At 37.8% G+C, this 15,658-nt stretch overlaps 1 protein-coding gene across 1 annotated transcript in view; it reads left to right on the top strand.

Moving 5' to 3' along the window:
• Positions 1–14,655, top strand: part of FAM91A1 (family with sequence similarity 91, member A1) — a 43,530-nt gene extending 28,875 nt beyond the window's left edge. Inside the window, 6 exon segments of the mRNA XM_014532461.1 lie at positions 1,454–1,652; positions 3,425–3,574; positions 6,523–6,627; positions 7,610–7,733; positions 9,532–9,601; positions 11,481–14,655. Coding sequence (XP_014387947.1) covers positions 1,454–1,652; positions 3,425–3,574; positions 6,523–6,627; positions 7,610–7,733; positions 9,532–9,601; positions 11,481–11,666 — 834 coding nt within the window. The 3' untranslated portion in view covers positions 11,667–14,655.
• The last annotated feature ends 1,003 nt before the right edge of the window (positions 14,656–15,658 follow it).

Below are 15,658 nucleotides of genomic sequence, written 5' to 3'. Positions count from 1 at the left end.
ATGGGAAATTCCAGAAATAAAATAATTCATAGATTTAAATTGCATGCCATTCTGAGTAGTGTGATGAAATCTCGAGTGGTCCTGCTCCATCCCTCATGGGGAGTGCATCATCCCTTTGTCCAGCATATCTACACTTGTGTATGCTCCCTGCCTACAGCCACTTAGTAGCTGACTTGGTTATCAGAGAGAGGGGGGGAGAGAGAACATTCACGTAACTTTTATTACAATATATTGTTGTAATCTATTTTATTGCTAGTTATTATTGTTAGTCTCTTACTAATTTATAAATTAAACTCTTATCGTAGGTATGTATGTATAAATAGGAAAAAAAACATAATGTATGTAGAGTTCAATACCATCCTTGGTTTCAGGTATCCACTAGTGGTCTTGGAATGTATCCCCCATGGATAAGGCAGACTACTGTAGTCACACATATCTGCAGCCATCACCATACTCAATTTTATTTTATTAATAATTTTCATTGATTTTTAGAGAGAGAGGAAGGGAGAGGGAGAGAGAAACATTGATCAGCTGCCCCTGCACACCCCCTACTGGGGATCAAGCCCGAAACCCTGGCATGTGCCCTGACCAGAAATTGAATGGGCGACCTCTCTGTTCATGGGACAACACTCAACTCACTGAGCCACACCAGCCAAGGCCACCATATTGTTTTAGAACATTTTCATCATCTCGTCTCAAAAAATCTGCACCTTTAGTTCTCACTCCCCTATTCTCCCAGCCCCCACACCCTAAACACTACTAATCTACTTCCTCTCTCTAGAACAGCGGTTCTCAACCTTCCTAATGCCGCGACCCTTTAATACAGTTCCTCATGTTGTGGTGACCCCCAACCATAAAATTATTTTTGTTGCTACTTCATAACTGTAATTTTGCTACTGTAAACAATATGTAATTATATATGTGTTTTCCGATGGTCTTAGGCGACCCCTGTGAAAGGGTCGTTTGACCCCCGAAGGGGTCGCGACCCACAGGTTGAGAATGGCTGCTCTAGAGCCTATTCCTGGCATTTCATATACATGAAATTATATAATATGTGGTCTTTAGGGACCAACACTTGATCTCATTCAGTCTCCACTTGGCTGACACCTGAGTTACCTGTTAAATTAGCCTCCTTTTTAAAATTTAGCCCATGCACTCAATTTGAGACACATTACCTTATGGATTCATATATACTTTAGATCAGGGGTCCTCAAACTACGGCCCGCGGGCCACATGCAAATACAAATATTGTATTTGTTCCCGTTTTGTTTTTTTACTTCAAAATAAGATATGTGCAGTGTGCATAGGAATTTGTTCATAGTTTTTTTTTAAACTGTAGTCCAGCCCTCCAATGGTCTGAGGGACAGTGAACTGGCCCCCTGTTTAAAAAGTTTGAGGACCCCTGCTTTAGATTGTCTTTGCTTGCTGTAGAAAAATAGAAAATTGTTTAAAGCACTTCGATGGAGTATTAATGTGGAATATACCACCACGTGGCACAGTCTTATTTGGTGCTTTAGTATCTATTGTTGGAAATGTCGTTTTCTCATACACCTTTCAACTTGTGTGTCTTCACGTTTAGGGACATGGCTTCCACGGGACAGGAGAAACTGTCCACATACCATTTCCATTTGATGAGACAGAACTACAAGGAGGTACCTCACTTCTGATTTGTATCCATTTCATTTCTTTATCACTAATCTTTGTCACCAATTTGGTGGAAAACATAGCAGGAAGTGAATGCTTAAAATTTTGAAGTTCTAGGGTGTTGCCATTTTGTTTTTAAAGAGTATTGGCAAAGGTAGTTTTCTGTTATATGCCTTTTCCCACAAAGAATCGATAGTGTAAGACCAACTTAGGACCTTTGGAGGAATACGAGTCTGTCTTGGAGATGAAGAGAATACATAGGCGTCTGCCCAGATGAAAGACTAGGTTTTCTGTATGTTTAGTCTTTCAGTTTCTTTTTATTGCTTATTATTTGAAGCAAGTCATAGGGAATATTTTATGCTTAGAAAGATATTTAGAAAGTTGGTCACCCCCAATGTTACACACTGGTTTTCTTTTAGGGGCTTTTTTAGTTATTGTAGAAATGGGTCCTGATAAACGTTTGTCGCCTACTTCACAGTTTACAGAGCACTTGCATGTATTTCTTGTCTCAGCATTTTTATTATAATAAATTTTTTTTGCTGTTAAATTTCATTTTTGCTGATGAGAGGATTTGAGTGGATTGCAGTTTGAGCTAAATTAGCTGGTTAGCACCAAGGGGAAAGCCCTGGTTAATGTTGGCTCCTGGATTTGGCTGTGCAGTCTCATAGTTGATAAAGATGCAGAGAAGTTCTGTAACAGCCAGTTCATTCTTCCTTTTGTCTAATAGAGAAGATACCTTTTCTCTGTTGAATATTAAGAAAATATGTACATTCAGAAGAAAAATACTATCTGATTAAAACTTTGCATATATTTACATAGCACTTAAGTTTCCTGCTCCATGTAAAACTGCTGTTCTGTAATCTATTTTTCTGATTTTTAGAGTCTTATTGCTTAGAGAGTAAGAGAACAGTGAATGGTTCAAGTAATTTAACCTAAGTTATCCCATATAAGAACTTACTGTTCTTTCAAAATGTTGCTCACCACTGCCCCTGCCCCCTAAAGCAAGGAAAGGCAGAGGATTTTTATAGATATCGTCTCCTTTTCGCATGGCCAGACTGGGGGAGCCTCATGTTTGAAATTAAGTGCTCTGTTTTGGCTGTTGTAAGTGTGTACAAAATGTGGGGAAGAGAGGACTCAAAATAGCCATTTTTTCAGAAATAAGTACTTGTCTGCAACTAAACTGTCCTACTTAATCCTCTGGTACTTTATAAATTCTGTGGGGGGAAATGTTCACCTGAGGATACACGGTAGTGACCACAGGACATTAAAATGTAGAAAATCTCAAGAACTAATTGGTAGTTCTCTTGCCTTGGGAGATTATTGTGAATTATAAAAAAGAAATCTCCATATTTGGATATAGAGCATCTTTCTCTTTTGTAAGTTCACAGGTAAGAACTTGAGTTAAAACTTAAATAATTCATTAGGACATAATTTCAAGTATATTAGCTTTAATTTCAAAAATATGTATATTTAATAAATTTCCTGGTAGAAGCCCACCAAGTATTTGAGGCAGAATAGAAGCACAAATAGACGCCTAGAGAATTTACCACTGACTATTTGCTTCTGCTATACCAAATACCTCCTGAAGGCTATAAACATGTTATATGTATATAATATCTTTTTATGTTCACAGATATTTCTTCATTGGAATCAATCTTGATAGATTAAAGTATAAAAGTAATTCTAAGAATTGTTTAATAAAAATATTTTTAAGTTTTTCATGCTGTATTATTTTACAAAACTATTCACTTATAATTTGATGTCAACTCTTTGTTCTTAGAGTTTACTCGTGTCAATATGGGTGTTCATAAAGCATTGGAAATATTAAGGACTAAGGTGGACTTGCAGCATTTTTGTGGCTATATCACCATGTTGAATGCTTCGAGCCAACTTGCAAGCAGAAAACTCAGTGATGCTTCTGATGAGAGAGGTGAGCCAATAGTTGGGTTTTGAATTAAAGATCATTTGATATTGAGTTAATTACAACCTAATTATTTAAAAAGCATGGAGACTTTTGTAGGGATGTTGAATTATTTAACACTTAATGCTTTTTAACTGATACTTCAGCACTGCGCCTCCTCTGAGTCTCGGTATGCTTTTCTCTTTCCTCCTAGTTGTAGAACTTCCACTCAGCCAGCCTTCCTGTGGTTCTGGATGATGTCCGTTCCGTCTTTTAGTTGTATTTTTGAAGTGGTTGTTCGAGGCAGCAAACTCCAGCGTTAACCTATGCCGCCATCTTGGTTTCTCCCTCGGTTCTGTGTCAAAAGCATGGAGACTTTTGTAGGGATGTTGAATTATTTAACACTTAATGCTTTTTAACTGATGTATGAGAAAATATTCTGTGACATCATTTGGACAAGTATCAGTTGTTTAAATGGAGAAAATATTAAGTGCATAACTACAGAAGTGATGACCTGGGTGGGGTTGGGATACAGAAAGGTTATCAGGTTTTAGCCCTTTACTGTCATATCGAGACTTTTGTAGGGATGTTGAATTATTTAACACTTAATGCTTTTTAACTGATGTATGAGAAAATATTCTGTGACATCATTTGGACAAGTATCAGTTGTTTAAATGGAGAAAATATTAAGTGCATAACTACAGAAGTGATGACCTGGGTGGGGTTGGGATACAGAAAGGTTATCAGGTTTTAGCCCTTTCCTGTCATATGTTTATAGGCTTTAAATTAACTTCCTTTATGGGGTGATGGTTTCAAAGTTCTAGTCTCTTTGTAACGATGTCTCCAGTTCTTCCCTTTTGACCTTTCTCTTTCTGTGAAGGCACTGTTGTCTGTTACCCAGGCCAGAGTCCTATCGCCGTCATCCTTCTCCTTTTCTGCACTGTCCAGTTGTTTCCAAGTTCTGTGAATTAATGGTTGGAAAAGTCTCTCATATCTGTTTCTTCCCTTCTCTTTTTATTCTCTGTAACTGCCGTTCTAGTCTGAGTCCTGGTCCTTGAAGCAATCATTGTCTGCTTAGCTTTCCTGGCCTCATTCTCTTTCTTTCTATCTCCAGTCTATCCTGCATATTGATGATGGCTAGTTTTCCTTCGATATCTTTTTCTTTCTTTCTTCTTTTTCTTTTTAATCCTCACCCAAGGATATTTTTCTTCTGATTTGTAGAGAGAGTGGAAGAGAGAAGGAAAAACAGAGAGAAATATCGATGTGAGAGAATACATCGATGGGTTGCCTCCTGCATGAGCCCCGACCTGGGCTCGGTCCGGGGAGGAGCCTGCACCCGAGATACATGCCCTTGACCAGAATTGAACCCGAGACCCTTTGGACCGCAGGCCAACGCTGTATCCACTGAGCGAAACCAGCTAGGGCCTCTTTTTCTTTCTTTTTAATTTAAAATTTTATTTTCCAATTACCTTTTCATGCTTACTAATTGTTTCTGCTCTGTCCTAATTCTGGCTTGTAATGTGCCTGTGGTTGCCATGGTGCCAGCTCTGGTCTATGACTCCAGGAAACATTTCAGTTCAATTGTCTATCGTCAATTGACTACTCCTTGAGCCTCTTACTTTGAAATCCTGAGAAAATAATTATTGCTAAGCCATCGAGTGTCTTGGATTGGCTCCCTTTGAGTTAGGTATCTATTTGTGGTCAATTTACCTTTGGCCAGAGGATTTGGGTAACTTTTGATTTTTGACATAGCAGGTTTTTTATATTTATTATTGCTGTGTAATAGGCAGTTTTCAACAGTTAACTGCCAAGTATCACAGGAGCATTTTCCAGAGAAGAAGGCTATGGAGTTAAGCAGTCATTTCAAAGCATGTCTGCTACTGCTGCTGTGTTTTATTTCATTCATTCCACAAACATTTACGGACTGTCTGCTTAGATGCTGAAGACATTTAAATTTGTAAGACCTGAGGAATTATACCCTAGAAAGGGAGACAAGCAAGTGAACCAGGCTGCTGTGCTGTGTTAAGACACTGGGATAGGGCTCTGCCTTAGCTTGCAGTGCTGAAATAGGACGGCTGAGCTATCAGAGAAGGCCTCTTATGGAAAGGAAAGTTTGGACTGAATTTTGAATAATGAGGAGTTATCTACACAAAAGATAATTGTTGTTTATGTGGAAGGTAGCAGCCTTTCAGGCAGAGGGAATCAGGGAATAGAGTAGCTTGTGGCAGCCAAAAGAAAGGATCTATTGGGCAGAAGTAGATGAGAGTAGAGACGGCTGAGCTATCAGAGAAGGCCTCTTATGGAAAGGAAAGTTTGGACTGAATTTTGAATAATGAGGAGTTATCTACACAAAAGATAATTGTTGTTTATGTGGAAGGTAGCAGCCTTTCAGGCAGAGGGAATCAGGGAATAGAGTAGCTTGTGGCAGCCAAAAGAAAGGATCTATTGGGCAGAAATAGATTAGAGTAGAGAAGTAGGTGCAGTAGCGAAGTAGGTGAGCTCTAGGAGCATCTTCTGTGCTGAAAGATAGGGAAGTCAAAAAGACTTTTGAAGAGGAACGGTGTAATCAGACTGCATATTTCCATGGGGTAGAAATGACTTTAGTAGTGAGCTTACTGATAGTCTAAACTTCTCTTCTGCCATTTGAATCCTTGTTTTTACAACCTTAGCACTATTTACGTTCTGAGCTTTGTTGTGGGGCTGCTCTGTGCATTGTAGTATGGTTGGCATCCTTAAATATCAGTGGCATCCCTGTTCCCATTCATGACAACAAAACCTGTCTCCAAACATTGCCTAGTGTCCCTTGGGGGACAAAATTATCCCCCAGTTGAGAACTACTGTTTTAAGGTTAAGGACTATTCATTGTTTTCCATTGCCATTTCTGTTGCCTGAATCCACTTTTATGTTAGAACTGATTTATTGACAACTTATACCAACTATTAGAATCTTAATATTTGTGTTTGTCCTTAAATTACAAGGTGAACCTGATTTGGCTTCTGGCTCAGATGTAAATGGAAGTACAGAGTCGTTTGAAATGGTCATTGAGGAGGCAACTACAGATTTAGCAACTAAGCAAAACTCTGGTAAGGTTTTAAAAATTATTTGCAGTCTTTTTAAAAAATATATCTTTATTGATTTCAGAGAGGAAGGGAGGGGGAAAGTGATAGAAACATCAATGATGAGAGAGAATCATTGATCGGCTGCCTCCTGCCTGCCCCCTTCTGGGGATCGAGCCTGAAACTCGGATATGTGCCCTTAACTGAAATCAAACCTGGGACCCTCCAGTCCACACTCTATCCACTGAGCCATACCAGCCAGGGCTTAACTTTTTTGTTAAGTCATCTGGATGTCATTTGTCCATAAAGGACCTTGTAATAAGAATTTTCTAGCAAACATTTTTGTATATTTAGAATAGTCAAATATTATTAAAATACTATTAAAATACTAGAGGCCCATTGCATGAAGAGATTCGTGCAATAGGCCTTCCCTTCTCCTGGCTGCGGGCACCGGTTTTCCTCCGGCACCCTGGACCCAGGCCTTCGCTCTGGCCGGAGCCTTCAGTCTTCACGGCTTCGGACGGAGCCTTCAGTCTTTGCTCTGCTGCTTCGCCCCTACGTATTCAAATTAACTGCCATCTTTGTTGGGTTAATTTGCATACTCTCCTGATTGGCTGGTGAGCGTAGCGGAGGGATGGTTAATTTACATACTTGTCTATTAGGTAAGATGACCTGAAATAGTGACTTAAGTTTCGTATTTCCTTTGTTAAATATTTCAGTTAATTCTCTCATCTTGTAGATATCTTGCAATTGGATAAAAGACCACTTTGAACTGATGAAAACTAGTACCTTCTCCTCAGAAGCATGTACATACATCCTCAAAAAACATTCTTTTCTATTTCAGAGATTCACTGACACTCCTTCCCTCTCCCCCTAGTTCTCTCTCCTGCTCAGCCGATTGGTGTGTGAGAGGAATCTATGAAAATCCATGGACCTCAATTAAGAAACCCTGGTCAGTTATAATATATAAATTTATGCATGACTAATAAGTTTACATGTCCTTTTATAGTTGCCACAACAGAAGCAGATTGGGTTCCTCTCGAGCTATGCTTTGGAATTCCACTGTTTAGTTCTGAATTAAACCGGAAAGTTTGTAGAAAAATTGCTACCCATGGCCTTTGCAGGAAAGAGAGGTAAGGGTTTATGTTCATTGTCATCTTTTCATCTATGAGACTTTTAAGTCAGTAATATTTGCTATATCTTTCTTGTATTTTATACATGAACATAGCAATTACCTGTGTATATTTGTTTATTGAATAAAGTTTGCTAGTTTAAGGGTTTTGATATATTTTCAAAATTAAACTTTTATACCTCAGAAATTAGGCACATACAAACATTTTAGGCACATGTTTTGGTTAATTATAATTATATTTACGTAGTTACCCAGATTTGGTGAGGGTGTGGTAAACGGAGAATGCTCATGAGAGTATGAGCCTGGTTTTTTAAAATATGTAAATGTCTGTAGAGAATTTTTCTTGTGGACTTCTCTTACTCCACAAACACACACTCAAGTTATGTTATCTTCATAGTGATTATGTCTTGTGGTGGAATTATGGCTGACGTTCAAAGTTGTCTTCAATTTCCACATTTCCTAAAATGAGCATTTATTATTTATCAGAGATGACATGTAGGTTTTCCCTCATGACAACTCTGATCCATTGGTCGTGGCTGCTAAGAGGTAGTATTGTAAAGGCTCTGAGACTGACTGGGTTAGTTAGAAAAGAGCATCATTGAATCTGATGGTCATAGTGGATAACTTGGAAAGGTGATATCTACCGATCTGTTTTACTTATTTAGGAAAACAGAGTTGGATAATAAATCATTTAACTGGCTTAATGTAGCTTATATCAGAAAATTAAAAGTGCTCAGTTGACAAGTAATTTTGTTTATGTACTTATTTAGGAAAACAGAGTTGGATAATAAATCATTCATTTAACTGGCTTAATGTAGCTTATATCAGAAGATTAAAAGTGCTCAGTTGACAAGTAATTTTATTTATGTATTTATTTATTTATTTTGGTTAATCCTCACCTGAGGATATTTTTCTACTGATTTTTAGAGAGAATCGAAGGGAGGGGGAAAGACAGACAGAAACATTGATGTAAGAGTGACACATCGACTGGTTGTGTCCTGCACATGCTCTGACCAGGGGAGGTATGTGCCCTTGACCAGATTCGAACCTGGAACTCTTCGGTCCAGGGCTGATGCTCTATCCACGGAGCCAAACTGGCTAGGGTGACACTTTCTACTGATTTTTAGAGAGAATCGAAGGGAGGGGGAAAGACAGACAGAAACATTGATGTAAGAGTGACACATCGACTGGTTGTGTCCTGCACATGCTCTGACCAGGGGAGGTATGTGCCCTTGACCAGATTCGAACCTGGAACTCTTCGGTCCAGGGCTGATGCTCTATCCACTGAGACAAACTGGCTAGGGCGACATGTAATTTTTAATAACTGTCCTCTGAAAATAAAATAAGACATGAATAAAATAGAAATGCTATAGCTTTAAAGATTGTCACTATAATTGTTACCTATTTATATATTTGAAAAATACTTAATTTGGTGGGTTGATGTATGCTAAATATGACAGACTTCATCCCTCCAAGTGCATAAATTTTTATTTAAAAAGGTTTATTTAGTAAACATTTATATTTGCTAAACCTTATAACAATGAATTTTAATTTTGGTAATTTATGATGTTTTATGTCAAAATGGTCTTCTTATGTACTGTTACTCCCTATTATTAAAAGAGGCAACAATTTCATTGATGAGAACCATTGAAATTGGTTTTTAAAAAATTTTAATGTGGTTAATCAGGATTTATATGCTGATATAAATGTTTTGAAATTAGTAAAGTTAAACTGTTGAAATTAGTAAAATTAAACTCTTGTCATTATATTTGTACTAAACTTTCCCCCCTTTCTTTCAGCCTTCAAAACCTCTTACATTCCAGTAGAAAACTTTCTCTACGAGTCCTTAACTTTGTTCACTCATTCCAGGTAATAAACCAGAAGATCCAAATGTTATTGGTGTAGAGCTTTAAATACAAAACACTTCCATGTTTGCTTTGAATCTCCACTGCAGTAGACATGAAATAAGCATTAATTTAAATTTATACCCGAAGACACCAAGATTCAGGAAGTAAACTGACTTGCACCGAGCTCATGAGCCAGGTCTTCTGGCTCTAAAGCTTGGACTCTGTTCTGTGCCAGTGCTTCATTCAGGAGTGTGTTCAGCATCTGTTACAGGCCATGCATCATACAAGGTGCTGGCTCTTGAGTCTGGTACTCCATTAATAACTGCAGGGAGCTCCATTGTCTGTGTGGTAGTGAAAGCCAGTGCTCTACCCCCCCCCCCCCCCCCCCCCCAACACACACACAGAGGAAAGAATACCCTAGATTTAATTTGTAGATAAACTAGAATGAAATATTTCTGTTCAGAATATCTGATCTAATAATTTGAAATTAATATTTTAGAGATTTGTTTCATTCATTCTTTCAATAAATACTTGCGTTTACTTCATGCCAGACCCTTTACCAAGTGCTGGGGAAACAATGATCTCTAAGACACTAGAGGAGCCTAGAGGGTTGTACGAGACACTAGTCAAGTAAACGTTGATTTCAGTAGGTACTTTGAAGGAGTCAGGCTCCTTCAAATCTGATGGATTCCAAAGCTAGACCTACTTTAAATAGGTAGAGATGCTATATAATCTGAAACCTAAAGGATGGAAAAGAGTATTCCAGGCAGAGCTTAGCAGGCACAAAGGTCCTGTGTCAAGAAAACAGAAGGCCAGTGTTGCAGAAGCCTTGTGAAAGAGGGGCAGTGGCAAGAGGGGTGGGGAGGGCCTTCTAGAATGTATTAAAGCATTTGTGGTTTATGCTGAGTGCATTCAAGACTTAAACAAAGAATGACATTATTTCTTTAAAGATTAGTTACTGTTTAGAGAATAGATTAAAAATGGGCAAGCATAGAAGTAAGATTAGTTTGGAGACTACTGTCATAGCCCAAGTGAGAGATTTCAGTAGCAGCCTTTCTCATTAAAAAAACCCCACAAAAACACAATTTTGTAGGTATCCACAATACAGGTTTGTTTATTACACATATATACTGTTACACCAATAAATTATATATATTATAAAACATACACAAAAATAGAAATTCTTAAAGGATGCAATAAGTAGATACAAGATTTAAAAATTTTTGTAGTACCATACCCCACTTTGGAGTGAGTACCCCACTTTGGAGGCCACTGGCCTAAACTGGCAGTGGCTGTGGTGAGTTAGGTAAATTATTTTGGGATCCATGTTGGAGGTTGAGTGACAGAACCTGGTGATTAGTTAAATGTGAGGAAATATTGAGGGTGTGATCGGAAGGGAGGAATCCGAGAGATTCTTGTATTTCTGAGTAGCTTGATGTGGGGAGTAGGGGGCACGGTCAGTGTGGCACGTGTGGTGCAGCATCTGAGCGCGGATGTCAGGGGCATGCTTGAGCCCGGAGTTCTCGGGGAAGGTCTGTGCTGAATATGTGCCTGTGAGAGCCCTGGGAGTGGACGGGCTGTTCTGGTGCTAAATGCTGCGTGAGGGTTTTTAGAGATTGTCTGAGAACTAACCTGTTCTTATACCATAGTCTCGTAGCCTAGTATTTCTATTCATTTCAAAGCACTTAGCATAGTCTAACTTGTGGTAGTCATTTCTGCATACATTAATACCTCTCATTGATTATTTTGGGTTTGTGAGGTAGGTCTTTGCATCTCCATTAGTACTTTGCATTCCATAAACATTTCTCTGGTAATCAAGGTCTGTTTTCCTCATTAGCTATACTAAGTGGTTTGGTAACATGTAGAATACAGAATTTTTCTCTTGTTTCTTGATCTTTTAGGAAGGTGCTTCAACACTGGATATTCACACAGAGGCCAGCTTTTCAAGTTTGCTCTCCCAGTCATCCCAAGCAGATCTGGGAGTCCCACTGCCCGCAAAGAACTTAATATTTAAAGATGGCATCTTATCAGAATGGAGTGGACGGTCACCTTCCTCACTGCGTGTTGCTAGTCTCCATTTGCAATGATTTGGTTACACCATTTGTTGCTCACACTTTCTGCCTTTTTTCTTTCTTAAGGTTAGCTTTATAGTGCCAGCCACTAAAGAAGCATCCTGCCGCTGCCGTGCGATTCATGATGTTTGAAGTTTGGGGGACATGTTCACGGTTTCTGAAGTTTTCCTCATCGTTGCACCTCCTAATGCAACCAAGAGCTTTTTAGCAGCCTGCACTGTATTTTTTACCTTGAGACAATCTGCATTTCTTTTATAAAACAGGATATACTTTATAGGCTTTATGATGACTGTTATGTTTATAAGCGGTCACTATGAATATTGCAGTGGTAATTTTATATGTTAGGTTATCAAACGTAAATCTTGTTTAGTTTTATATTTTGTTACCTACTCTGTAGGGGATCATGGGAAGAGGGGAACTCTTCCTCTGCGAAGGTTTCTTGGTACTTCAAGTAGCAAAACTATGAAACATACACACCCAGGACTGAGAACTGATGTGACGGGGCATTAAGAACTCCTGTGGCTGTCTGTAAATTATGTAGATCAGTTGGACATTGTTGAAGGTATGTCAATCAGCATAGTTCTGTGTAACTTACCCTTGATTTATAAGGTCTTAACTCCGACTCTGACTCTACATTGACATCTCATGAGAAGCTTTGGAAAGCATTCTATTTTTAAACAACATTTATATGTGGATTTCTGTTGTCACTCACTTTGGACTTTATATTTTCATAGAGTCTTTCTGGAAAAATAGAATTTATTTTCCGTTCTTGTAGCTGTGGCTGCTGCACATTTTCACTGTGACTTATTTTTTGTTTGTAGTTTTACCAATTAATTGTTATGAAATTGAATTTTATGTTCTCAAACCAAGGGTTATGATTTTAGGTTAGAATTATATAAGAGAAGCATTAAAGCTGTGTCTTCTGATCAAAATACGTTAGTGAAAAGCCTACTTTGAAGACATTCTTAGATAGTTTGGATCTTAAATTTATGTGAATAGTTCGGGGAGGAAATGATAAAGGAAAATTGAGTATTTCAAAATGTTTCTTAAGTCATTGATTCTTTTAGTGTCTCAAATATTAGAATAATTGGAATCACTTTTTAGATTTTTCAGGTTACCTTGGGAAGTTTGTGCAGTGTTATAGTTTAGTTTAGCTCTTCTCCTAGGATAACGGTTTGCCAGTTTAAAACTGTAACCAAATGAACTGATCAAAGAACATATATCTAAAACACTTAAGGCATTAGAAAATTTGGGAATGCTAAAACCTAAACTTTCTTGCTGATAATTTTTGTTATTTGTAGAACTGATATTTGTGGATTTTAACATACTTCTGGAAATATATGCCTTTTTAAAACTGTTAACATAACCATGCATTCAGCCCCATGGCCTACCCACAGAACTGAATCTTTTGGAGCAGGTTACCTGTGGCAAGTCAGTGCCGTGTTTAGGTAAATGCAGTTAACTTTTAGTTTTCTACTTTCTCTCTTATATGAGGTAGAAATCAGTGTATCTTATAAATGTTTGTCTATAAAAGGAAAAATACATACTATTAAAATTATTTCTTATGACTGTGAATCATTCATTCCCCCCAATAATTGATATTGGACATTCCTAGTGCTATTAGGTATGTATGTAACTTACAGTTTTTCAACCAAAAGTTGAAAATATTTCATTTGATCAGGGCTCTCTAATCTCATTTGCTTTGTTTGAATTAACTGTAGTTATTTTATTTATTCCTGTATTACCAGTCTAAGTCTATTGTAGTGACATGTACACTAATAAAGAATCAGATATTTGTACTTGTTGGCAGTGAACCCAGTTGTTGGTGAATTTAAAACTTAAAATGTGGGAGTGATTTGCTGCTGCATTTCCTTTGAGAAATAATGGAAGAAGAAATAGAACCTAATCATGATCATGAATTTTAGGGGAAGTACTGAAAAAGCATGTGGCGCGCTCTGGTTTCTCCTGTGAATAAGGAAAGATTCTGGTTCCCAGCTGAAGACCTCATTTTTAAGGAGGGCAGTCTGCTTTTTTATTTTTATTTTATTTTATTTTTTCATTAATCCTCACCCAATGATATTTTTTCCATTGATTTTTAGAGAGAGTGGAAGGGCATGAGGGAAGGAGAGAGAGAGAAACATCTATGTAAGACAGACACATCTATAGGTTGCCTTCCGCACGCATCCTGGCCAGGGCTAGAGATTGAACCTGCAATCCAGGTATGTGCCCTTGACCTCGAATCGAACCAGCGACCCTTTGGTGCACAGCCTGGTGCACTAACCACTAAGCACCACTAGCCTGGGCAGCCAGGCAGGCGGTCTGCATTTTAGAACTGTTAGCAAAATGTGCAGGCTGCTTTGTGCTTTGCTTTATGAATTTGGCTTTGTCTCATTTATATTTTAACTCATGTAAAGATGCATCTCTTAAATCTTATAAGTATTGATCCATTTCAACAAAAGGGTAAATGTAAAATACAGACTTTATTATTTGCCAAAGATGATTTGTGAAATAATTTTTTTGCAGATGTTTAAAGTAATTTCATTGGCTTTTGCTTCCTCCCATTTCTTTCCCCCTGTAATGTAGCTTTTAAACCATGGCAAACATTCCTTGGAAACTAAGAGAAAAAAGATATCAGGAAGGACATGGAATTTTGTGTGACACAATTTCACCTCTCAAGTGGGTCTAAAGAGCCGAAACTTTGTTATTAAAAAAAGATGATCATCTGATTTCCTCCCTTTTAAGTATGTAATCAGATGATTTTGTGGTGTTTTTTTTTTAAATATTGGTTTCTTTTATTTGATGTATTTAGTTTTCTGTTATCTTTCTCTTATGTTCAGTGTTTCAAATACAGTTTGTATTTAAAGATTTTTAAAGTACCAAAATTGTAACTAAGTACAGTAGATTGTTTTCTGGTATGATATTAAATATGAAATGTATAAAGTGTTGTCAATTTGATTATTGACACATATACTATGTTTACAAATAAACTGGTGGTGATCAATTACTGAGAAAATGTGTATAATCTTCTGTAAGTCCCTTTCTTAATTTTAAGTACGACCATGCTGCTGTGGCTTTCCTATACATTTTTTTAAACAACCGTTTTATAAGAATTTCACATTTACTCTCTATCCCCTTCCCTGAGCTTCCCCTAATGTTAACATCTTATGTAAACTATAGCACATCTGTTAAAACTCAGATATTCGCATTGATACGCTATTTACTAAACAGCAGACTTGATTTGGTTTTCACCTCTTTTTCCACTAATGTTCTTCAGTTCCAGGATCCAACCCAGGATACCACATTGCATTTATTTAGTCATTAATGGTTCTTTAGACTCCTCCTACCTGTGACAGTTTCTCAGTCTTTCATGACCTTGACACTGAAGGGTACTGCTTGGTGGTTTGAAGGGTGTTCTGATATTTGAGGTGATGCTGTATCGGGAGGGACAGCACAGAGGTGATGTGCCCTTCCACACTGTATCGTATCATGGGTATGTGGTGTCAGTGGGCAGCACTGGTGATGTTCCTTCTTTGGTTTAAGGTGGTATCTGCTAGGTTTTTCCACTTTCCTTACTTTCTTTGGAAGTGAATCATTAACTTGAGCCCACATTCAAGGGGAGGGGGCAGTATATAATATTTACATTAGTATGTGATCCTGGCTACTTATTTTATACTTTAGTTTGAAATCCAATACTGTTATTTTGTGCAAATTGTTTCAGCTTTGGGTATTGGGAACATTTGTGATCTGCTCCTAAATTCTTTTGACGTGCCCTTATTATTTTTTTTAAGGCCATATTCTTACTTTGTGGCACTACAAGTTATTACCTGGACGCCTGCCCAGGAATGAGCTATTCCTTCAAGGATCCCTGATTCCTTTTACTGGCGACGGTATTTAGAAACCAGGATCTGGGTGATGGGTGTGCTTGTTGCTACTAGTTGTATGCCTCTTCAGTGGAACAAGCTAAGAGATATAAATATGTATACTAACCAATATAGGTGCACATCTCT

This window comes from Myotis brandtii, unplaced genomic scaffold (assembly GCF_000412655.1).
Source record: "Myotis brandtii unplaced genomic scaffold, ASM41265v1 scaffold896, whole genome shotgun sequence".
In the NCBI taxonomy this organism is placed as follows: domain Eukaryota; kingdom Metazoa; phylum Chordata; class Mammalia; order Chiroptera; family Vespertilionidae; genus Myotis; species Myotis brandtii.
Note: the sequence above shows the minus strand (reverse complement) of the source record. Positions and strands in the feature narration are given on the sequence as shown.